The sequence below is a fragment of the Xyrauchen texanus genome, chromosome 39 (assembly GCF_025860055.1).
Source record: "Xyrauchen texanus isolate HMW12.3.18 chromosome 39, RBS_HiC_50CHRs, whole genome shotgun sequence".
Lineage (NCBI taxonomy): Eukaryota > Metazoa > Chordata > Actinopteri > Cypriniformes > Catostomidae > Xyrauchen > Xyrauchen texanus.
This window is the reverse complement of record NC_068314.1, coordinates 33,317,147-33,344,026: the sequence shown is the minus strand read 5'-3', so window position 1 is coordinate 33,344,026 and position 26,880 is coordinate 33,317,147. Positions and strand designations below refer to the sequence as shown.

General features: G+C 37.6%; 1 protein-coding gene across 1 annotated transcript; it reads right to left on the bottom strand.

Moving 5' to 3' along the window:
- Positions 1–224: 224 nt before the first annotated feature.
- LOC127632840 (leucine-rich repeat-containing protein 38-like) lies at positions 225–26,784 on the bottom strand. Its single transcript, XM_052111645.1, has 2 exons — positions 25,279–26,784; positions 225–6,273 (listed from the first exon to the last, which is right to left on the bottom strand). Exons 1-2 carry the CDS (start codon positions 26,144–26,146, stop codon positions 6,026–6,028), a joined length of 1,116 nt encoding a protein of 371 aa, XP_051967605.1. The 5' UTR covers positions 26,147–26,784; the 3' UTR covers positions 225–6,025.
- Positions 26,785–26,880: the final 96 nt, after the last annotated feature.

The following is a 26,880-nucleotide window of genomic DNA, read 5'->3' as shown; positions in this document are numbered from 1 at the left end:
CAGGGGAAGGTAAACACACTGGAGCCGATGCTAAAATGTCTGATAGGAGATGATGCTTGTCAGTGAGTCGGCATAACGTGGAAACAACATGTCGAATTCTCTATGATCATGTTGCGAAAATGATGATGACAGAATTTAAATTTCCCTATAAAGAAATTGTATGAATAACAAAATAAGTAAAAATCAAAGCTCTGTCAAGTTTACCGTTTAATTTGATCTTAATGTATGATATTATCAACAGTGCACTGCCATATGGAATAAAAAAAACAAAGTATTGAATCCTGTTGTTTTTGGGTCATCCAGGAAAGGAAAAAAAAAAACGTTTTCATTATGTTCTATTTGTGTTTACTGTAACTACATAGTAGTTGGTTTTCAATAGGTATACATAGTGTTCAATTAAGACTGAGAATGAACATACTACTCCATTTTATCCTAGTGCAACACACATGTCTTTACTACATTGCTCAGTGTGACAGTTATGACACAGGTCCAGGATATGACTGATGCTGGGAGCTCTGGGCTCTTTTCAAACAATACACATACTGAATTCAGAAACAATTATTTGATTTGGAGAACCAAGATCAACCAAGGACCAGGCAGTGCAATTTTGCCAACCCAAAGATGCTTACAAGACAGTAAAGGCATTATGCAGATTTACTCCCTTAAAATCACTGAATAGCAAGTCTTCTATGGTAGACACAAGGAAAGTGTGAAGATTATGCATATTTGATGCTAAATGTTTCTCTGCTTCTCTCTAAATTTTGTCATGGCAAATAAGGATTGTTCTGCACAATCTCACAACTGATCCATGTACCTGTATGTGTTTATAAATACATATTTACTGTATACCCATATATTGGATTTCTTTGGGAGGTTGAACACAGCAATACATTTGAACACATACAGCGGCGCAAATAAATATTTGGACACTTTGTATGCATTGTATTGCATAGAGTAGATAAACAATCAAAACAAACAGCATTGTCTTTTCTCAGCACTAACTTCACTTTTCTGAACCAATTTATGTAAGGACTTTTATCTAGCTGTTCTTAATGTAATTTTTAATGGATAAAGTGACAGTCCAAGCTTGTCTTAATGAGATTTTCTCGTCCAATGCAATGATATTCATGCATTTTTAAGTATACTTAAAAATGTCCAACTATATTTTGGGGGCCACTGTATCTCAAATCATACAATATGTCAAATAAATCTGCTTTATAGAACAATATTGTGAAAAGAGCTAAACAACTCAAATGTACTGAATTAAAAATAGCTGCAGGTTGGAAATTTGCTGATTATATTTAAAATACTTAAATATATAAAATAATAACAAATAAATCAAAGATTTACGCATTTCAAATTCATAACAAAATTCATATTTAACTGATTAATCTTTAATAAATCCTAAAAAAATAAATATTTTAAATTCACTTAATATAGTTAAACATTACACAATTAAATGTAATTGAATTGCGTTAATCTTAAAAATAGGCTAAAATAGGGTAGCTCAGCGAGTATTGACGCTGACTACCACCCCTGGAGTCGCGAGTTCGAATCCAGGGTGTACTGAGTGTCTCCACCCAGGTCTCCTAAGCAACCAAATTGGCCTGGTTGCTAGTGAGGGTAGAGTCACATGGGGCAACCTCCTCGTGGTCACGATTAGTGGATCTTGCTGTCATTGGGGCGTGTGGTAAGTTGTGCGTGGATCGCGGAGAATAACATGAGCCTCCACATGCTGGGAGTCTCCGCGGTGTCATGCACAACGAGTCACGTGATAAGATGCACGGATTGAAGCGGAGGCAACTAAGACTTGTCCTCCTCCAACTGGATTGAGATGAGTAACTGCGCTAAGTAGTGGGAATTGGGCATTCCAAATTGGGAGAAAAAGGGGATACATTTTTTTTCTTTTTCTTTTTTTAAATAGGCATAAAATATATATATTTTTAAGTGTGCGATGGTACTGTCTAGCTTTGAAAGAATAGATTGTGCATTTGGGTCAACCATGTCTGACACTGGAACATTTACATTAATATGCAGACGTGCTTCTTACATCCAACAAAATAAGATAGTTGAGGTGTGTGAGCAGAATAGAATTATTTAAAAATGCTCTCATTAAAAAATATAAATCGATAAGATTTTTTTCTTTCATCTCCAATATTTTCGAAGACAAACACACTGTCTGCCTAATTCCACAGATCCAATCAATAATTCATGCACAGCAAAAATGAAGTTGTGATACCAGTCTGGGGAAAAAATAGCTCATATTCTCAGAATAGCACATCCACAGCATCTGTTCATGGACAGCAACGGTGGGACCAGGGGATGCTAATATATCTACAAATATTAAGATATAAATGATTCTTAAAATTGGGAAAAATATGTATAGATTTTTCATAAATAAACTATCCCTTAGAAAATTATCTCCATTTTACTCTGATGACATGATAAAGATACCTGAAAATAAAGATATTAAAGAAGACAAAACTGATAAATATACACAACTTTTCCAAAAGTATGTGGACACCCCGTTCTGATTAACAGGTCTGTCTAGGTCCCTTAATTTCAGTGAAGACAAATCTACGCCCTTGTGTTTGGGTGTCCACATACTGTTGGCCATATAGTATAAATATAAAGGAAAATACAAACAATCAAATGTCTTTTACTGACAATCCAAAACCATTTTCTCCATGTAATGTAATATGTATCTGATGATACTGACAATATGAGTGGAAATGTATGCCATTTAGTTATATACTGTATGTTAACACTAGACACCAATCTGAAGACACAAGAATGTACTTTTATGACCCCAAAAAGTTTTGGACCAATAAGCCACACTTTGCATTAGAAAACAAAACTTTTCCAACTTATTTGAGCCATTTTTCTGATGACTTAACCAACTGGTCCTAAAGTGCTTTTCAGTGAACATATGAAATCAGTTTCCCTCAAGTTGACACATGTGTCCTAGCAGAGTAACCACAGGTGTAAATCATCAATGTTCCATTAAAGGTATATTCTTTATTTTTAGAACCAGTTCTTATAGTAGAACCTGCTTAAGGAACTTGAGCTCAGTCGACAGCATTTGTGGCATAATACTGATAATCACAAAAAATATTTTAAACTCTTCCCTCGATTATTTTGAAAGAAATTGGGATTACAGTAAGGCATTTACAGTACAGGAGAAGAATGGGGCCAGTACACAAACATAAAAAATATACATAATTTCAAAGGTAAGCCATCAGATGTAAATGTTATCCATGTTAACACGATTTTAGTGTTATAAAATCACTTACCTTATCAGTGTTATATTATGTCAAATATCTCTTCGTTGTCATGACAACGCAACACTGGTAAACCCTAAAAGCAATTTTATCACACTGAAGTGAAGTACAACAGAAATTTCACCAAAATCATGTTAATATGTTTAAAGGTGCAGTATGTAAGATTCAGAAACCCTTGTTATTAGTGACACCTGTGGACGTTAAGTGAACTGCGGCCAGCTACATGTTGGTCGTGCTCGCGCACATACTCCATAGGGACATGAGCATTGACCAAAACAAAGAGACTGAACGTGATTCACCGGCATCATGCTGACAGATGAGGCAGCACAATTAAAATTACACAGTTATGATTGTTTTACTACAAACTTTTAGACTGTATATTACATTTGACTCTCCAGTGCTGGAGCAGGGCTAAAACAATGTGTGGATATGGGTCTGGCTATACGAGACTGTAGATTGATTACTTAATCACTTTTCTTTGCATGATACATCGACTGCATTTATACAATAGCCTATGTCGGCGTTAGCTAGCTAGCCAGCTTTATCAATAGCTGTTAGCTAAATTTGGTGGATGATGACAGTAGCTGTTTATAAAATAGACTGTACATTATAAATATGTTGACACAATTCAGTATTGATGTGATTCCATCACAACTGTTATTTTGATATATTGACGCACTATTGTTTTATAATAATAGATTGTAAATATTTTCTGTATAAACAAGTTACGTTACACTAATGAATGGTGCTATCTTGAACATTGTCTAGTATTAATTTAATGTATTATTGCAGTTTAACTTGCTGAATAATTATAGATTAACAGTGACATTAACCTGACTTTTAGTCACTTTTAGGCATTATCATTGAAATGATTTGAAAGTTACGAAGCAAGGTAGCTTGCAATTCGTCAGTGTTAGCAGGCAAGATCAAGTTAGCTACAATTACAAAGATCAATCCTTATGGCACTATATTTTACATGCTTTGCAATTATGTAAGCTTACCTGTCCAATAAGAAGAACGCCAATTCAGGGTTGGTTTTGATCCAAAAAACCGAACGATGGTCGCTCCAGGAATCAAATACCCTGCCGATGTTCACTCTAGCTTGGCTTTATCGGAATTTGAGTAACAGTCGGTGTTGTGCTGGGAGCCGGACGTTTGCTGGATTCCATCTATAAGTTAACGTTACCTAGTGTTGCAGAATGTTTGTTGTCGCTGTTGTAGAGCGGAAGGCTCACGGGAGGGCACATAAATGTCACATCCTTTGGATTTTCCCAACAAAAGCGACCCGCTCCCCAAACATGAAATCAGTCTACAAGTTTTAATAGGCTACATAGGAAGTCCAGGAAGGGCTCATTTTTTAAGTTGCGTTACAAGCTGTTCACACATTGGCAAAAAAGTACATATTGCACCTTTAATGTTTCCATCGTCTGGCTATTACTTTGAAACATTGTGAATTTGTATGTTTTTGCTCTGGCCCCATTCACATTCATTGTAACGGCCTCACTGGAACCGTGATTTTTAAATAAACGAGAGATGAGTTGTGTGTTTATCAGCACTATGCCACAAATGCTGTTGATTGTGTTTAAGCCGGAATACTCCTTTAAGTTTGAGAACCGTTTAGCGAAAAGTTTTGTTTGAAATACTGTATGTGCCTGTGCCACCTTTCTTTAAAATGAATGCCACTTGGATTGATATTTTGCTATTTAACGCAACGACAGTTTTAATTGTGGCTTAAGCGTCTAAATAATCTTTACGGCCACGTATGACTGCATTCGCCAATATACCATTAAGACATGAGTAACACAATGACATTTGCAGAATCATAGAATATATTTATCTCATAGATATTGTCTTTAGATGTCACATTAAGGGTAAATATTTGAGTTCCATAATTACACTAAATAAATGTAATCTTGCTAAGATCACATACTTTCTTTAAAGAAAAATAAATCTATATTCCAAATCACAGTCCCTCTGTGCCTCATTCTTTGGCAGATCTGGGCGGAACCAGTCCACCGTGTGGTTTGAGGGCCAGCGTAACTCAGGTAGAAGCATTTTAAAGTGCAGTATTTGACATGATTCTTCACATCAAGCTCTATTCTAGATCTTTAAATTTCAGCGAATGCCTTCTGAGATCTTTCTAAGCTCACGTTTTTTGGTTTTGCAGCCTTGCAAAATTCAAGAAAAATGGTTTCCATCACATATTCATGGCTGTATAAATGTATATCTGCAACACTTGACTTAATAACTAACTAAATTGCCTTTCATAATCCTCAGTACTTTACCAAACCATTGCTGTCTACATGTGCTAATTTGGCACAATCAACAAGTAGCACAGTTTTTGCTAGCTTTATATTGACTACATGAAGAGACTCTATGGACAACAATATTCAACAACACAACAACTACCGGAGGACATGACTGTATAAAAATTCCCTTTAACATTTAACATCCATACTAAGGCTTGGTTTCATACCAAATACCCAGAGATTTCAGGGGTACTTTGTCCATACCAGTAATATTAATAGCGCTGTTGCTATAATGCGTCTATCCAAGTGAGAAACGTTTGCTTCAGATCTTGGACGACTGTCTCTTTCGCCTTCAACCATGTCCATGTCTTCAATCAGGTCGAGTTCTAGCTGGTGTCTGGTCAGTCATGCTGTTTGATTGAACTCTTAGCTACCTCCTGTCATGGACTGGCAGCTTTAAATCAGACTGAAGGTCATTGGCTCCAATCTCCCTATTCATTCCTCACTCTCTTCCTCGTCTCCTTTAGTGCCCTTGCTCCAACGCTGGAAACAGTGGACAGTGGAAGCCAGGAAGAAGCTGGCCATGATGGCAGCCACAGAGACGGAGATGCCCGAGAAGATGATGATGAGGAAATCGGTGAGGGTGAGTGTGATCTGGCACTCCCGAAAACTGTCCTGGGAGAGCTGGCTGAGAGGCACGCGACGTCCATCGGTGGGCAAAGAGCACTCCATACCCTGAATACCTGTTTAAGGTGAACAAAAACACAATCTTATTAGAATTAACCACAGTTCTTGCATAGTAGTTTCACTGTGGTAATTGTAGTAAGACCATTATCAGGTGATTCCGTGGATGGCTCGACATTACAATGGTAATATCAGTATAGATATGGTTTCTATGGTTTCTAGAAGCAAACTATAGTATTTTGGTAACACTTTACAATATGGTTATATACATTAAAATTAGTTAATGCAATAATTAACATGAACAAACAATGAACAATAATTTTGCAGCATTTATTGCTCTTGGAAGTGCCACCAGTCGTATTTTTTGTGTTTTTGGCTAAACATAATAGTTTAGTTAAGGCATCTTGGACATTTAATTTTTTATTTTTATTTCTTGTCAGTTTAGATTTTAAATCTAATTTTGACAGTTTTTTTTTATCATATTTTTGACAAAATGTTCTTTAAATTTAGACAGTATTTCATGATGACATTCATTAACTTAAGTCAATTTTATTTGGGCTTTTAGTCGAGAAAAAAAAACATGTTGACGAATATGTAAAAAATTACAAAAACGTACAGTATCAAACTGTAACAGACCGAACTTAAACCAAACATTTAAACATTTTGAAAACGTGTACTGTATGAACTATTTACAATATAGATAATTATGTATTAAACATATAAACCACATATCATAAACAACATGAGAACATTTTCCTGAAACCCTGAGCTCCTGAAATAATAGCACATATTGAATATACTGAAATAATGAATCTACTGTAATATTAGCTATTGTAGAAGTTACTCTGCTCTGCTCCTCTCGTTTTGACAGTTTAGGATATTACGTTACATGTATTGCATTTGTAAGGAAACAGTATACTCACAATGCAAGTTACGCATTCTGACTAGCACATTACACACACACACACACACACACACACACACACACACACACACACACACACACATGTTGTGTTTCCATGTTTTATGGGGACTTTCCATAGACATAATGGTTTTTATACTGTACAAACTTTATATTCTATCCCCTAAACCTAACCCTACCCCTAAACCTAACCCTAACAGAAAACATTCTGCATTTTTACATTTTCAAAAAACATAATTTAGTATGATTTATAAGCTGTTTTCCTCATGGGGACCAACAAAATGTCCCCACAAGGTCAAAAATTTCGGGTTTTACTATCCTTATGGGGACATTTGGTCCCCACAAAGTGATAAATACACGCTCACAAACACACACACACACACACACACACACACACACACACACACACACACACACACACACACACACACACACACACACACACACAATGTATATTGTATGTTGTTTAAATAATATCTGATATTTGTATTAATGATCATTTGCATTGGTAATAGGTAAGGACAACCTTTTGGCATTTTGGCCGTATTTTGAATTCAGAATTTGACCCAACACATAGACCTACATGAAAGACAAAATGACATAATAACCTTAACAGTACAGCTCTATTAGTTTACTAAATCCATCAAAGGTCTGGACAGTGGCCATCCAGATCAGATTTCATCAGACATAAATGGAATCCCTGGACTCGTTTCAAGAACCGTTTGCATTTTTATGGATGGAAAGGAAATGGCAGGGGGCTTATGAGATGGCCTAAAATAGCTCTCATGTTTATTTATGCCACTGTTTGACCAGGACAAGAGAAAAATAAAACTGTCATCGCTCACTATTTCAAAACAGAAGTAAAAAAAATACAGACACTCTCAGTGTGGCCCCACTGAAACACTGTTGTGAGTTCATGAGAACAAATCAAGGGCATATAAGTATTTGGGCACGTCTATTGCAGTTCCATAGAGAGGAAAATCTGACGACAGCTTTCGGCTGTGCAGAGCAATAAACTCAACTTGCATTCTATAAATGTAAATGATATATTTGTGCATGTTAGTAGATGATGATAAGAGTGTGAACAGAGTGAAATCTAACAGAATCTTAATGAGAGAAAAATGAAAAGGAATAATTCTAGAATAAATAAATGCGTTATGAAAATGATATCAAGGCAGGCGTGTTCCTTTCCATGGCTGAACGCTTATAGAAGCATGAAATAAAGCAGCAGGAGCACATCATAAGATGCAAAGATAATTAAAAAAAAAGCAATGGGTGTTTTTCACTCATACTGTATCTCTCACAGTCATTTAGTGCAGTTTCACAGAACAATGAGAGTGATGGTGAGTTCCCTCTCATTGCTTTTAACAGCCAGGTCATCTGCAGCACTGGAGCGTGAGTTTCTATGTGGGAGATGTAACTATATCCAGCACTACCTCACAGTTTGTGTGGGATAGCTGCAGAGGAGCAGAAAACAACACGATGGTGAATCTAGCTTCTCTTAGTTTAAACTCATTCTGTACTGTAAAATACTGCAAGATTCTGTATAAACATGCTGTATTCACAATTTTACTGTGAAACCAATTCACGCTAGGTCATTTTATCTCATAACACAAAATGTTAAAAGGATAGTTCACCCAAAATAAAAACTAAATCCCATTTACTCACCCTCATGTTTTCCAAACCCATATGACTTTCTTCTGTGCAGCACAAAAGATGTTCGGCCATATGTTAGCTTCAGTGACCATTCACTTTGTGTTATTTTTCATGCAAAAAATGTTCCTACTCCCTTAAAGATATTTATGAAATTAAGTGTCCTGAGATATCTCATCAGTCTCTGTGACAGCTGTGGACTTTGTAAACAGCAAACAAATATGTGTCCGCAGACCGTGGACATTGGTGCTTTTCACCTGTCAATCGTTTTTCTCGTTCTCATTTGAAGCGGATCATTGAGGATGTGATTCATAATGTTTGTCAGTTGAGGGTGCTGTTGTGCCATGCTGCTCTTTTGCTCGGTTATGTTCTCAAAATTATCTTTGGAGGGTGGGGTTTTGGAATGAGGGGGCGTGGCTAATTCAATAGCTCAGTCATGTGAAAGCTTCGGAATGCTAAAATCGTTTACAGCCAGGGCCGTAGCTAGTGGTGTGAAAGGTGGTCACGATTCTAGGGGCCCAAAGGTCCAGGGGGACCCAGGAAAGGGGCCCAGAACAATACAATTTCCTTCTATGGCCCTGCTTATAGCACCTTTAACACGCCGATTTCGCCTGTTCAAAGTTCAACAAACTTGAACTTCACGCGAATACCGAAAGGGATTATTCTTCGCCACTGGAAGTCCATCACGTGAAATTCACAATCATGCAGATTCCAAATTAGATGACTGTATTTCACCATCGGAATTGCACTGTGTGAAAATATGTGTGACCACGCATTTATTTTACAGACTTGGATTAGGGTACTTTTAAAATCCCTAAACCAAGACCTGAATTTCTGACTGTAACTCGGCTGACATCAGACCATCCGACTGTTCTGACTCAGGTTGCTATGACTTTTCCTACTAAATTGAAGAAATATTGTATGGATCAAGACCAATCAAACTCTAACTCACCAAAAAATGCAAAAATTCAAATGTAAACAAATCCACACAAGATCTATCATTCTGTATCTCTGTCTCTCAACTTCTATTTTGTTAAACCTACTTTCAGACCAGGCTTTCTCTTGACAAACTTTATCTATCTAGTTTAAAGCTGCCGTTTTGTTGGCTCAGCAATGACGCTAACCGGAGTACAACTTGCATGCCCACATGAGCACCACAATGTTGGAGCAACATGATACGCTATAAATGTATTATACAAACATTATAATTAAGTCCGTGGTGACCTCACATCATTAACATATATATTTCTCTTTCATTTTCAAGTGAGAGTCTATTTATCGATATATTGATTTCTACTTTAGTTTCAAGGGTAACTCTGAAATGTAAGCATGGATTGTAAGTCCATACATGTCTAAGTGTACTATAGGATGATAAATGGCCCCTATTCACATAGCTTCTTTACACCCTCATCACACAGCTAACTTCACACAGTGGCCTTTAGCACTTTAATTAGATATTCTGTCTGATCATGTGACCCCAACCTGTCTCCACCAGTTGATTAATGCAACTTTAGACTTAATACATACCTGCTCGAGATATAACTTTTATTTTCAATTTTCACTGTAGATGGAGAGCACAGGCTGTGTTTCAGGTGACATGAATTAATCAATACTGTGTGGCAGGAAATATTCTTGACCTCAAAGTATCGTGACCTGGTTACAGTTTCAAAATTATTTATTTCTGTCACAGGTTACTGTACTTTTACGGGCAGTCTGGGCAGCAAGCTATATGAGAAATACATTATGTGGAAATGAAGGAAGGGGGTGTGTGAAGTTTCAATCATATTTATATTTTGCACTCCATACACCATGGTTCAAGGACATTTTACACACTGTTTGAGATTTATGCCATGCTGGACATTATTCAGACAAAAACAACATGTCCCATGAGTCAAAAGTCCAACATGTTTGGCTAAATCTGAACTGTTTTAGTAAGCGGGATGTTCTGATTGATGCTGAGGTGTCAGTATGTTACCTCACATGAAAAATAAGCTAAATAGAAAGTGGAGCAGATGTGTAAGATATGAGTCATCAAAAAGAAAAAGAACAAACATTTTAAAGTTATATGGTTCAAAGTTAAAATTACTGCACACTAAAAATGACTTTTGCCAGAGTTAGCTAAATTGAAGTGTTTTATACATTTAGGGTGTATTAATAGACAGGAATTATGTAGAAAATACATTTTAAAACTACAATTTATAATTGTATTATATTTCTATAATCTGGAATGGTTGTTTTGCAAATATTTTTACATTTGTGACACACATGAGGCACTAATGATCTGGACCTGTGGGACATGCATAAAAAATGGATGGTTAACTTGGAAAATGGCCAAACTAGGCAAACATGACCAAATGTACGAGTTACATTTAAGAATATCACACATCAAAATATACTATCAACAAGTCAAGACAACTAGTAGATGAAAATGTACAGTCAATAAGAGTTAAATATTTTAATACTAGACATTTTTTACATTTTTATATACAGTCAAAAATATCGAAAATATAATCATATTTAAATAAATATGTTCCATACAACTATAAAAATAATTTTTTTATAATATTATGAAACAAGCAAACAGCTTTTACATATCAGACATTATAAAAGTCTCTAAATATTTTATATTCTGCAATGTTTGTTCATCCTTTCATGGATTAGTGTAATTTACAAAGGGTTCAAGCAAATCATTTCCATTATATAATACATTGATATGAATACGGCTGAGATGTTCTCTAAACCTTGGTCAACCACTTCACCTAAAAGACCACACTAGGCCAGCATAAACTAGCCTAAACAAGCTTGGCAATTCATGCTGGTGCAAGATCTTCAGGAGTTTCAGTGTATTTTCATCTGGGTCAAAATACTTCAGTTCCAAAGTTTTGCATCTTACATTGTACATCAGGTAAATGTTGACAGTGAAAACTAGGTCTTTTCACAGCATCAGGTGTGAAGATAGTTCTGTGAACATCTCAAACTAGGCATATAACCTGATAGCGTTTAGAGACCCAGAGGAAAACTACTACACTCTTTAATGAGAGTTTTACTACTACACTTTTAATAAGAGGATCTGAGACAAGTAGTTCCTAAATAGTGTCAGGATCTCTCATGAGTGTTAAAAGATAACCGTCTGTCCAACATGTGTCCAGGATAGTGATGAACACTTTAATATATGCCATTGTACTTAATGATTACCTTATTAATATACCATGATAATTCTGACTGATCTCACAGTGAAATGGTAGGTTGACTTTTCTTTTGCTAAAATCGGTGCTAACAGATGTGCTAACTGAAATGCGAAACACTGCCCCCAATGCCCACAGAAGCAACTGTTTTTGGGCATACTTGATTGGGCACGTGTGAGCTCAATTTTCTAGGGGCGCTAAATGAGAGTTGAGAAGATAATACAGTAAAATCTGTAATACAGTAAAGATGAATGCATATTTTATAAACTGTGCCCCAAACCCAAACCTAACCATCAGTGGTTAAAAGTATAACGTTTGAGGGAAAAATGTCCTCCGCCTTCCTGGGATTCAGCACCAATGTAACAAGGTTCGTTGTCATGTGGGAAGGAGGAAGCTGGGTCCGGGTTGAACAGTACACATAGACATTTAATATTACACTTTTCAGTCTCACAAAATAACACACTGCTTCACACTGGGACATAAACACACACACACTGCATGAGTGTCCCTATCTCTGGCATCTCCAGCTCCTCCTTATCTCTCTGTTTCGCTGATTGGGGCAACTCAGCACCAGCCGTGCACCCTCATGACTCGGCCATGCCCTCCTCCTCATCACATACCCCAAAGCCCAATTCAGGGTACTCCATTCCTCGAGGGGCCTCCAGGCGGATGGCAGTGGTGAGGACTCCATGACAGCACATCCTTCCTCCTTTCCGGGTTTCGGCACCAATGTAACAAGGTTCGTTGTGTGGGAAGGAGGAAGCTGGGACTGGGTTGAACAGAACACATATACATGTATTTCTGATTTCTCTGCACTTTTCAGTTGCAAACAATAACACACTGCTTCACGCTGACACACACACTTCTGCATCTATCTCTCTCTCTCTCTCTCTCTCTCCGCTAACCTCATCAAACACCTCTTAAATGCAGCAACCTTTGTTTTCCCCAGGAGGCCTCCCATCCAGGTACTAGCCAGGCTCAACCCTGCTTAGCTTCAGTGGGTAACCAGTCTAGAGCTGCAGAGGTATATGGCTCTTTTTCATCAAAATGTTTAGCATATGCTGAAATAAAGTTGAGGCGACCAACTCACATGAAATTGCCTCACATGGGCAATTTGACAAAACCCATCAAAGCAGCTTTAGTGTCATCAAGCAAATGGCCAGGTGATGTATGGCATTCAGGATTAGTGGCTGAAGAGAAACAAATACACTGGTGTAACACACTTTCTTCAGTGATTGATTTACCTGGCTGGTGTGAGACTGATTTTAGAGTCTGGCATCTTCCCCCAACTACATACAGCCCATTGACTGAAGAATCATGAATAGCTAGTGTGCATTTCAGCATATTGACAACCTTGCTTGACCTCAATTTAACTCCCATATAGCACTCTACCTTGCAATACACTGCATAAGCACTCAAAAGATCTCTTTGGGGGATGAGAATGAGCGGTTTGAGCTCTAAAATGATCGTGTTTGGTATATATTTGCATACAAACAGAAAATCAGTGTAAAGATGAAGCTTACAGAAATGGATAGAAAGGTCAAGGAGAGGCAGAAAATGAGCGAGCGTGAGTGATATTATATTAAAGAAGTTCTCATACTATACAGAGCACTGTGATCCAGCAAGAACTGTGTGTGACTCACTGTAATCAGGAGGGGTTTCCCTCATACAAGGGACTTGGTGAGGTCATAGACACATGGGATTAGAGCAAGAGGAAGACTATATGGTGGATTATTTTATGTACAAAAAGGAAATGCATTGCATTCATGGACACATGCCAGTAGCCAAAGGCAGACAGCTTTATTTTTTTTATTATTATTATTACTATTAAAACCCAAGTAGTTGCAGAGCATACTACATAATATCATCATAAAAACAGATTTATTTGATCTTCATTATATAATGAGGATAAATGCAAAAGTACACAAAGTACAGCATACCAGTCGATAAGAAGCCATGGTCATGCCAGGTTGCAGAGATAAAAAAAATTATTTTATTTTTGTGCAATTTCTTTCATTGTTTGTCCAGCTTTCTAATATTGTGCATAAAAATCCACCTGGTCATATTCTGATCATGTGATAAAAGAACAGACCATAGACATTAACCTGATAGAGAGCTTCTGAAAATTCAAGTAACTTGACTCCTCTTTTATTATAAGTGCTTTGTTATACAACATGAGTTCTGGATGAAAACACTGTGCTGGACTTGACACATTAACATTAGTGGTACATTTACCAGTAATGGCAACCCAACAATTTTTCTGTAATTTCCCTGGTTGCATTTGTGAAAGGGGCTTTTGTGTCAAACTCATGCCGTTCAAACTCATATGATTCTTATGTGGAATACAAAATGAGATGTTTTGGTGAATATTCTGGTTCGTCTTGTCAATACAATTACAGTGGACAGTGACTCACTTTATAGTAGAGACTAAAAAACAGCTGTTTTTCATTTCTGTTCATTCTGAGCTTCCGTTACGGTTTAGAAGTTTCACAGTCTCGTTCTCATTTTAGATTTCATTCTGCAAAACATTTAGCACGTTTTTGTTTTCGTTCCTTCAACCATTTTTTAGTCCCTTTTTAAAGCATAAAGGAATATTCCATGCTCAATACAAGTTAAGCTCAACTGACACAAATGCGGCATAATATTGTTTACTACAATAATTTATTTTGACTCGTCCCTACTTTTCTTTAAAAAAGCAAATATCGAGGTTAGAGTGTGGCACTTACAATGGATGTAAATAGGGGCCAATTTTTTTATGTCAAAATACACGTTTCAAAAGTATAGCCACACGATATAAACAATGTGCATGTTAACATGATTTTAGTGTGATAAAATCGCTTACTTATGTTTTCTGTGTAAAGTTACAGCCAATTTAACTTCATTATCATGATGATGTAATGTCAACAAACCTTAAAACCCTAAAATTACTGTAAAAATGACAATTTAAACAACTTTACAGCTCAATAAATACATGCATATTAACAGAAGAATTAATGTAAATGCTTTTATAAAATTATAAACTTCACATTTCTGCCTTTAAACCCTCCAAAAATCGGCCAAATTCACTTCCATTGTAAGATTTTGTACTTTTTTTTTTAAAAGGAGGCCAAGACGAAATTAATGTTTGTGGTAATCAACATTATGTCACAAATGCTGTCGATTGAGCTTCACTTGTTTTTAACCAAGAAAATTCCAAAATCAGTCCCGGAGTATAAAGTAAGAGGAATATCCCACTATCGCAGTGCAACAGTGAAGTGTAGGTTGCAATGGGAAGTCAAGGAAACAAACACAGGAGCACCTGTGGAACATTTGGAAATAAAGTGAAGCAACGAAACAATTATATGCATACGCATGTATACGGGGGTAAAAAGTAAACCACTAACATAATGCATGGAATACAAATGACGCTTTGTGTCTTAAGCAGCTTTCTCTCCATTTATGGCATTTTGGTGTCCATGTAAACAAGCTCACTGATCTGAGATCAGTTTATAATTTGTCCCTTAACATGTCTTTGATGAAAGAGCTGGTTGTAAATCAGTTAAAGAGAGTAACTTCACACTCCTGTAACAGAAATCAGGGCATTCTGAGGTCACAGATGATGGTTAATTATAGATGTGCTTTGTTCTGTCTTAACCATGAGCAGTGATGACAGCAGTGGATCATGTTTACACTTTTTTCCCTTGTAAAAAATTCAAAAGTGCATTGAGCACATCCTACCCTGAGCAAAGAGGCTCAGGGTAGGATGTGTGGAACTTGTTTCAACAAGTTCCAGTAACTTTGGATCAGTCACATTACACCGACTCTGGCGCGATTTGGAAATGTGTTGTGGTAAGAGCGTGGGAGACCTGAGTTTAAATCCCACGATGAAACCAGGAAGTAATCACATTTGCATAATCAGTGACGAGTGCAATTCAGAGGTTGCATTTTTAGGTTTAGGTTTGGGATGGGGGGCTCAGTTTAAAAAATATGAATTCCTCTTCACTGAATTACATTCTGCAAGGCTGAAAACATCTTGCTTCACAACTCGCTTTTGGTGCCCCTCTGTGGACGTTTTGAAACGTACAGCTTTGGCCATAAGGGGCAGTGTTTCGAATTTCAGGAAGCACAGACTGATTTTAGCTTAAAAAGGTGTTTCTGATTTCTGTGAGATCAGTCTGGTTATTTCATTAACATAATTGTAATTCTTTCACAACATTTTCAAAAGGTGGTCATAGAGAATGTAAATCTGTCCTCACAACTAATAAAAGACAATATAGGACACGTTGGACCAGGGCCGTAGCTAGTGGGGTGAAAAGTGGTAATGATTCTAGGGGCCCATAGGTCCGGGGGGGGGGGGCAAAACTAATTCTACACAAAACAATTTAATAACAAATGGCCCCAGAGAAATATAGAGTCAAGGGGCCCAAAATACCTTGCTACAGCCCTGTGTTGGACATAAATAGCATCAGATCTCATTTGTTTTTATGTGCCTTGATACCAAATATCATGACGTCAAACCTAGTAGTCACTATATTTGATTTGGCTACTGTAAACTGGAGTTGACCAATAGTTTGATTTCGGAGTGAATATTTGAAAGTGAACCCATCTGAATTCTAGTGAGAATTTTCTAGTTTAACTTGGCATGGAGGAAGTCTAATCTAATAGACCTCATATTTATTAAAACTGTGACAGTTGTAGTTCAAGTTTTTTAATGTATTTAGGCTACTATATTTTATAACAAATACACATTTTATTTCTTCATTTTTTAAAGAAAAAACTAGCCACAATGACCAACCACAATAATAAGAAGCCATGTATGGTCTTGCCTGTGCTTATATGGCATTGCACTGTAAATATAAGGTCAAGTATTTAAATGGCTTTAAAATCTGGACCTCCAAGACTTACAGAAACAATTATGGACAACAATTATAAATGGGCTAATCAATTTTTAAAAGGGGGAAGAGAGAACTTCCTGTAACTTTTGTTGTTGACATCATAAACAAAAATTATGTCAGTAAGTACATGCTCTATACTTGATAACCATGAACAAAACTATGCAATACCCAGTCTAAATTAAATACAGATAATATATATATATTATATATATATATATATATGTATGTTTTGGGTCCTGAAGCAAAACCAGATGATAACCACTGCTATAAACTAAAAATTGTATTTGGTCATCATTAAAAATATCGATTCATTGTCATATTGATGATCACTATAAAGGCATCTTATTCTAATAACATTCATATTTGTACACATAGTAAAGCAGTATACAATCTGTGGAGTGGAGAGTCTTTGCCCACTTTCTGATCTGATGTGATGTGACCATTTATATCTTTATTTAAATGCATCCATTCAAATTACATCCCTGACGACTAACTATTTGCCATGAGACATAGTTCAGAGGTCATACAGTTAAGGGCCCATCCGTCCATTAAATCATTACATCAGCCATTATCAATCTCAGCCCACTCTGACAGGCCATCCATCCATCCATCATCCATCCATCCATCTGTCTGTCTAATAGTTTCCAAGCAGATAATAATTATTATATTTAATCATGAATATATAATATCAATCATGAACATTTGTAAGAACTGATACAAAATCAACTAATTTATCATGATGAAACGCAATGGAGGAATATCAATAAATTCCATATCATATATTTCATAAATAAATATGGGCAGTTGATGCATAACCTGTTCATGCTGTTTAAAATAGTTTTAGATTATATTTAGCATGTCACATTGCAGGATATGTCATCTTCCTAATAGTATTTAGTCTATTAAATCTAATTTAACCTCCCTATACACATTTTCATTTTCATCTTTTCCTGATATACCACAAAAATGTTTTCTGTGACCACAAGCTCAAGTGATTCAGTCTAGTAATATAAAGCAGGCTTGGCAGTGATTGACTATAATAGGCACTCGTTTATTCTGAGTGTTGATGCTCAATGTGAGGATTATCTAGACACCTTCATACTCCAAATGAGCCTCCATCTGTCACACATCCCTAGGTGATGATGCTCTAGTACGAGTTATGCCCTGAACGCACGTTTGTTAACATATATTGAAAACACACATACAGATTGTAAAGACTATTGAACCTAAGTTTTTGCTTTATGGGATAGTTCACCTGAATTACTTTCTTTATTTAAGGGCAACACAAAAGGAGATGATAGACTTAAAGGAACATTCCAGATATAATACAAGTTCAAATCAGTCAACAACATGTGTAGCATAATGTTGATTACAACTCAAATTTATTTCGACTTTGAAAAAAAGCAAAAATGTTGGTAACAATGAGGCACTTACAATGGAAGTGAAAGCGTCAATTCATAAACGTTAAAATACTGTTTCAAAAGTATATGCACAAGATGTAAACAATATGTGTGTTAACATGATTTTAGTGTTATAAAATAGCATACTAACCATTAATGACTCTCTGTGGTCATTAAAAATCCTAGGGCACTTCTCGTAAAGAGTAGGGGTGTAACCCCGGTGTCCTAGCCAAATTCCCCCCCATTGGCCCCTATATATCATGGCCTCCTAATAATCTCCATCCCTGAATTGGCTACATCAATCTACCATCTCCTCTCCACCAATAGCTAGCAGGTAATGTTTGTAAATGAGAAGTGGTTCTCAAACAGTTTACCTGGATAAATAAAGGTTAAATAAATAAATAAAATAAAAAATACCAACATAACGCCATTAACCCTAAAACAACCATAAATACAATTATTTAAACAGGGTTACAGATCAAATAATACAGACGTTATAACAGAGGAATTCATGTAAGTGCTTTTATAAAATTATAAGCTTCACAGCCCTCCAGAAATTGGCCCCATTCACTTCCATTGCAAGTGGATCACTGTAACCTGTATTTTTGCCTTTTTTAAAGAAAAAAAAGGGATGAGTTGAAATTATTTTTTTATGGTAATCAACATTATGCCACAAATTGTCAATTGAGCTTAAAATTATAAAAGCAGAATATTCCTAACTTGGTAGCTCAGAAACGACAACCATCATAGCTATTAATATTTGGTATTTCTACATACAAATGGCGTAATAAAGGCAAATTCTAGAGAATTACTTAACCTTGAGTATAATTTTGTTCTGAAACTCTGAAATCATATCAAAAGTGAACTGCATTCCAACGGGATGTAACATAGGCTGGCGATCAGTGAAGGGGTAATCTACAGTAATACGTTTTGTCTTCTAATCCAACAGCTCATTTCTTTTATCTTTTTTTTTCTTCTCATTCAGCCAGAAATAGAAAAACTGATATTTCCCGCTGTTGGGAAATTCATCTTCTCATTAAAGGGATAATCCCCACTGAGCTTTGATGCCACAGATACAGTATGTAATGGTGAACAGTAACTAGGGTATGATCAGCAGTTCACTAAATGGTTTAAGAGGGTAATAAACCATTTCTCTGATATGAAATACATAGTTTCCCTATATACCCAACTACCTTTCCTCTATATCAAAATCTGTTTAGAATTTACAAATCACACATCTTAGACCTGCAAAGTGACGTTCTGCATAAATCAGCAGCTGCATTTCAATTAATAATTGTGACAGACGACTAGATGCATGATTAAGCAAGATTCAACTAGTACTGGGGCGGTATAATGGTATATACCATGCAACTGGTAGAGATTCTGCTATACAACTTATATTTGTGTAATGTTTTAATTTAACAGGCTTTTGAACTAGGTGTTTAAAACCAACACACAAAACCTTAGCTAGAGAAAACACACGTTTGCACATTTGGACTTTAGTCTCTAAATCTTATTGTTACTGAGATATAGCCTTTGTGACAACTAGTCCTGGTCTTCCCTATACCATGATTTAAAATTAATCATACCATAATATCTCATACCCAAGATTGTGGTCAAACCACCCATCTCTAATATCTACATAAATTAAGTTAATCTCTAGAGGTATATAATTCAGTGATAAATAACCTGTTTGAACGTCCAGTCCATGCACAATCAGGTCCTCTTTTTATGCATGTTTAAAGGTCATTCTAGGCTATTTGTAGTTATTACCAGCTGCTCGCTAACTTCCTCAAGTCATAAGAGCTCACTGAGGCAGAAATAAGTGGAGTGCAACTATGGTAGGCCAGTTGGTGGGTATGCCAGAGGCTTGGCTTCGCTTGTTACTCCCCGTCTGGTGCTGATGCGGATGTGTGCTTGGCTCCTTTCCTTCATACAATTCATTATGCCTAGCTAATGACTGCTCTGAAAGCCGATGATGAATTTATTTGCAGGAGCCACTGAGGGATCTCATATTTTACCCAGTGTGCCAACTTCATTTCAATGCCTCAAACTGCTCATAAGCTCAGGGAAAGAAAAGGGTTGTGAATATAATTAAAACTGCACTCGTAGTGAGATGTTAGTCAATATGATTATCTGTTGACTGCAATTGCATCATGAGGAGCTTTTAATAGAGTAAAATACAAGGTACTAAAAGCAGACTGACCTTTCTGTGAATTCAGAAACAGTAGGTTGACACATTTGCTGCTAAAATTGGTCGGTGCTAACTAAATTGGCATCATTTTTCCCCAGTGGCCAAAGCTGGAAGTGTTGAAAGTATGGACAAGTGTGAGCTTTAATTTTCCATGGGAAATATCCATAGAGTGGTGCCAAAATTGAGATGTCATACAGTCAAAAGGAATGGAGGAAAAATGGCATTTTAGAGTGAAACTTTAATTTCCAAATTGCCTCCTGGTTTCTTTGGAACCAAAACCCATGTATTTGAGGTTAGTCGGTAGCGCTAGGGGCCTGGGTAGCTCAGCAAGTATTGACGCTGACTACCACCCCTGGAGTCACGAGTTAGAATCCAGGGCCTGCTGTGTGACTTCAGCCAGGCTTCCTAAGCAACCAAATTGGCCCGGATGTTAGGGAGGGTAGAGTTACATGGGGTAACCTCCTCGTGGTCCCTATAATGTGTCGCTCTCACTCTTGGTGGGGCACGTGGTGAGTTGTGCGTGGATGCTGCGGAGAATAGTGTGGGCCTCCACACACACTACGTCTCTGTGTTAACGTGCTCAACAAGCCATGTGGTCTCAGATGTGAAGGCAACTGAGATTTGTCCTCTGCCACCCAGATTGAGGCAAGTCACTACACCACCATAATGACTTAAATCGCATTGGGAAATGGGCATTCCAAATTGGGGAGAAAAAAAAAAAAGATAAGCATGTCGGATTATTGCATCATTATGCTTGGCTGTAATACAAAATATGGATGACATTTCAAAAACACGTAGAATATTTTGGATGAACAAATTTGAATGCTTTACCAGATATGTTGTAATCCAATAATTACAATACTTTTAATTCATATATATTTTTTAACATAATAATTTCAGAAATTGATTTCTTTTTTGTGCATGAACACAATGTAGGACGAATTTGACAGCAGCCACTGATCTAGTCAACTTTTTGCTTCTAACTAGTAATTAAGGTTTGAATTTGGGGTGGGAAAACTCATCCTACCATCGGTTATTGAGCAGAATTATCCCAGAGGAGCATTTGGATTTCCCTATCAATATATGCAAGCACAGCGTAGTTCTAGCGGGAAGACTAGCAGCTGTACATCATCGCACCATTAGCTGGGTAATTCCTAGCCAATCAGATGTAAGCCATTGCTTTATAAGTCTGCTCACAATCTATCACATTGCTGTTTCAATGTGCTAACACGGCAACCTCCACCACCCCACCACCAGTTGAGTCCCGTCCTGCACGGGGGTAGGCTCCTCGTCCCTGCCTCCTATCTCCGTCAGGATTTGATGGTTTTGAGTACAACTTCTTCAGACCGCCAGACGGGGCCTACGCCAAAGAGAGACATACATTTTCTGTTTTATATTCATCAAATAAATGTTATCTTAAATTCCACTCAAGTCTGCGAAACTTCCTGATAGAACTAGGTTATCACGCCTGTGGCCAGCCTGACACACACTCTGCGTCATAACTTAAATGTTGCTTTACAACTAAAGTAAGTTGTAAAATAACAACAAGACAAGGTCATGTTCGTATGTAAACACACAGCACTATCAGCTCTTCTGTTCAAACTAAATGACAGATAATGATAATGGAGCTCTGGGGCTGTGTGATGTTTGCCCATTAGATATAATGTTTGTCCAGAGGTATCTATTTTCCATTTTATCCACAAGGAAATTACATCTGTGAATGGACAGCTAGGAGTATACAGTTTATACAATTCCCAATAAATCTCTTTGTCCTCATGTGGAATAACCTAGAGAGTCGTGGGTGCCGAGCAGTAGTGTAGTCTAGGGCAGTTGTCTCAACTAGTGGGACGGAACCCACAAGGGGGCCTCAGCAATCTTCCAGGGGGGCTTCAATATCTCTTAAAATTATGTAAAATAAGGTAGATTAATATCATTTTAATATAATTATTATAATTCAACTTACTGAAAATGCACAAAAAAAAGTAACTGCCTTTAACAGATTGATTTTTATGAAGAACATGCAGTTCTCGACAATTCTGGAGTCACAATAATTTATTTAGTTTTAATCAATTTACGCTAGTACTTTCTTATATTAAAAAACTTTGAAATACAAGCTTTGTCATAATTACTGTAGAATTATCAGAGGAAATATCATATAATAGATCCTATATCTTACTGTATATATGAATATCCAATAACGTACATTGGGGGCCTATGAGTATTTTTATCAGACAATGGGGGGCCTTTGGGGGTGTTCTCAATTAGAATCAACACCACCCCCCCACACCCCCGGTAAACAAATTTGGGGGCATGTTGAAGCGGGTTTCGCCAAGGGCGCCATACAAGCTAGATCCGCTACTGCATATGCCCACCTATCTTTCTAAGGATTTTGCATGAGCCCACCTAAAATAAGTCATGATACGTATGGCCGCCTGAACAACGTGTAGGCTTTTGACTCTGAACTTTTGAAGGCGGTTTTACATGGGACGTGGTCACCATGCGCTCTCACTATACATTTTCAATGAGAGAGAGGCGGCAGGTGGAAAAACGGACATGGTAGTCGAAGCAGCGCCACTTTCCAGGCTCGTTCATGAGAATCCTGCCATTTTGAAGTGCATGACTGCTTGATAAAAATATGTTATCTCTCATAAATATGCTAGTCATTTACCATTCAGAGGGGATTTTTTCACAACCAATCAAATGTCATGGAGCTTTTACGTCAAAAACATCATGGAGGAGAACGTAGTATTCGCTGTGGCAATTTTCCTGAACTTTATAACGTGTTAACGTGAACATTATTACACTCATATTAATTATACAATGCTTCACAGTTTATTGCGTATTATGTATGTATTAGTTTATGAATTAGAGTAATTATAAAGAATTACCCATTAGCCTAATGAAAGCAACATTAATGACACCTATTAATTTAAATATATATTTAACATCCAGTTACCATACCATAGTTCTTAGTAGTGTACTGGACACCATGCCAGCAAGAAACTTACCCTGACGTACATTTTGTAAGTTCATGTGCGACTATAATTACAACAGCCAATATATTATACATTTTTTTATGGAAAAAAAGGGAAAAAATATATTTCTTACACATTGTACATAATACTGTATATAAATGTAAATATATGAATTTTAAAAACTGGGTGCATATTTTTTTTTTTCTTTTGAGGTTCAACTTGCATTTGGGGGTCCTTCATAAATTCACAGTATGCCCACCTCTTCTATCACTACTACACCACTGGTGCCAAGGTCATTTAATTTGAACTGTCTGATTTTTTGGTTGATGTTTTTGACAAAGGAAATGAAATCACCTAAAAGCAATACATTAGGCATTACACTTCAATTCAGATATTTGATTTGGAAAAACTATACCAATATCATTTTTTCGTACTCTGATACCTAAAATTCTTAAAGAGTATTTAGGAGATAAAAAAGGATACATAAGAGACAATTGTTTGCATAGAGTTAGAGAACAGAGCTATATAGAGATAACAGAGATAGCACAGCTCAATTTATTTCCTCTTCTAAGAACTTGATTAGAAATGTTGATGAGTCCATATTGAAATCTTTTGCCATTTGATTTCAGACTTTGGTATCTAGGCACATTTAAGCTCAGTGAGACATTGTTGAGATATCTTCTAAAACGCTGGAGGAAAGACAGGTGAGATTACGGGTGTCTGTTTCTCAGGAGAAAATCTGAAAATCAGTACAAAAATCTCCATCTGACCTGCATTAAGTTCCACTGCTGTCTGGGAGAAAAAATTGAGACTGATATTTAAGAGAACTCATTTGTTATTTACTCTCTGGGTAGAGAAAGTTATTTACATTTTCGTTCTATCAAATAAAGTGTCCGGTGGAAATTCCCAGACAATGAATTAAATCTCTCTATAAGCCGATTTTTAATATTGTGACCCTTCTCCTGAGAATTATGTGCTCTTTAATTTGCTCTCTCACTCACACTCACAAAATATGTTTTTATTACCTTGTCTAAGACTAGAGACAATGCCTGAAAATCTACTCTAGAGCAAGCAGCTTTTTTCTACCAATGAGCCATGTGGAAAAACCACGGTACAATGATGGTATCAGATGTACTCATGAACCTAAACCTAAAAGATATTTCAAAGAACAACATGATTTTTTGTATTTTAACAGATACCTCACAAATTTCAATGATCAGTTTCTACCATGTGGGATCTGTGCAAATGACAATAAAATGACTTATGACATGGTATTACTACGATCCTTTTGGTACCATTTGTTAGTGCATCAGTTTCTCTTCATTAAACGTAACTCTAAACCTGAATTTGATTACAAAACGATCCCAGATCAACTTGAACAGGTTATTTATTTCACTGTAACCCACTGTATCACTAAAAACATTACAGCAAGATGTGATAATGATTAAAGTTGCCATATGAATAGTTCGTCTAATACGGGCTGATATATCACACATACACACACACACACACAGACAGGCCTGGCGTGAGGGAGCAGGTGTTCGGCATGCGTTGTGCACGTCTAATGATTCTCAAACAGAATGCAAAACGTAAGCTCTGTAGAAGACAAGGCATCACCCGTTGGCCTCACAATTTATCAGTACAGTCCTCATTTGTCTTTCATTACACTGGAAATCCTTAGTAGTCATTGAGGGGGTGGGAGAGAAAGCTATTTTTAGATCAGAGGAAGAGGTCCCTTTTATTAACGAGGCTAATATAAATAGCAAAGAATCCTGTCATACAGTAAGGTTATGTAACAGTATAATGTTTCACAGTACAAGCCTCAGGATTTATTGCACTGATGTCAAATTCAAGGACTTACCATTGGGAAGCTTGTGACTGTTCTCCACAAGCCAAGTGAACAGGTTGGCAAAGTTGCAATTGCACACCCATGGGTTGCCCTCTAACCTTACCACCCGAAGGGAGGGCAGCTGGCTCAGGGTGCCCACCTGAAGCCCAGACAGGGCGTTGTGGTCCAGTTCTAGTTCACGCAAGGATGTAAGACCCATGAAAGCATCTTCGTTGACCATGCTCAAGTAAGGGTTGTTGCCCAAGCGCAACTTAATTAGGCTCCTCGTCTCTCCGAAAGTCCCTTTGGGGATCTCGGTCAAGTTGTTGCAGCCGAGGTCCAGGAAAACCAGCCTGGAGGATGTGCTCAGGGTGCCCGGCTCAATGTGGGAGAGCGTGTTGTTACGGAGGTCAAGGTAGATCAGGTCACTGTAGAGCACTAGGAAGTCCGAGGGAATACGAGGGATCCAGTTGTCAGCCAGCAGCAGCCTTCGCACATCCAAGGGGATCTCGTCTGGAAGACGGGTAAGTGCTCGCCCGCTACAGTCCACCGTATGAGGGTCTGGGCACAGGCAGGTGACTGGACAGTTTTCCCCTTGAGTCAATAAAGTAAAGGACAGCAAGGCAAGGACAGGCTGGAGTCGGTGGACACATGGCAACATGGTCAAGAGAGAAAGAAAAGAAGAGAAGGAATAGGTACAGGAAGGAATAGGATAGGATAGCGGGGTGAGGGTCAGAGGGCAGGAGATCAGGACAGGGGAGGGGAAGGGGAAAACAAGAAGAGAAATCGAGGAATCAGTGCCAGCACAGAAACATCCTGCAGTCCTGGGCAAGAAATTATAAAGAAGCTTGCGCATGGAGCAGCACGAGAATGACGGGGAAGCTGTTTTCCAAAAGATCATGTAGCAAGCTGCCCTGGAGTGACGAGCAGACGGCTGGCTTTGAAGGCACGAGGGGAGGAGAGATAGGAAGCAGTAGGAGGGAGCGAGGAAACATGAGAGAGTGAGAGAAAGGGGTGGAGAATTCAGCAGATGGAGGTAAACACAGACTGGAGAGGCAGAATGAGTGGAAATTCAGAGGCACGGACAAATTGGCAGCGTGGAAGAGGAGGGGGCTCTTCCAGCCTTTGTCTAACAATTCAGCATAGACCGGTTCTGGCATGATCAAAGAGTGAAATTGTTGCGTCTCTCCATTTGTCTCTCAGCTGAACGCAGGAATGAGTGCTTGCATGGCGACTGTGAACGTGACCCTTGGCACTTTTGAGCCGTTGTAACCGAGGTGTCATGGTCCTAATGAGGCAATATCCCACAGAGAATAATGCACAGGCAAGCTGTTTCCTTTTCCTCTCTCTCATTTGATCCTTTTTTCTCTCTCTCCTGCATGTCGTGTGATATACACACACACACACACACACAACTGTGTCGGATGAGAGATTGTATGCCGCGTTTTTGTAAAAGAAATCCAAATATCCAAAATGAAGATGTCTGCATGCAGATTAGAGAGCAGCGTGTTGTACGAGGGAAGTCTATCAGCATGCTGGCTCATACACTCCTCTGCTTTTGTCCTGTGCTGTCTTTGAGGTTTAATATGGAGGGATGAGCCAACCATGCAGTCAACATGTGATGTCATTTCCTAG

Bases quoted from the DNA above. Each gene is read 5' to 3' on its own strand.
- LOC127632840 (XM_052111645.1), bottom strand. From the start codon at position 26,146: ATGATCTTTTGGAAAACAGCTTCCCCGTCATTCTCGTGCTGCTCCATG. The intron at 6,274-25,278 runs GTAAGTCCTTGA...CACCTTAAACAG, and splicing joins CAGTCACAAGCTTCCCAATG to GTATTCAGGGTATGGAGTGC.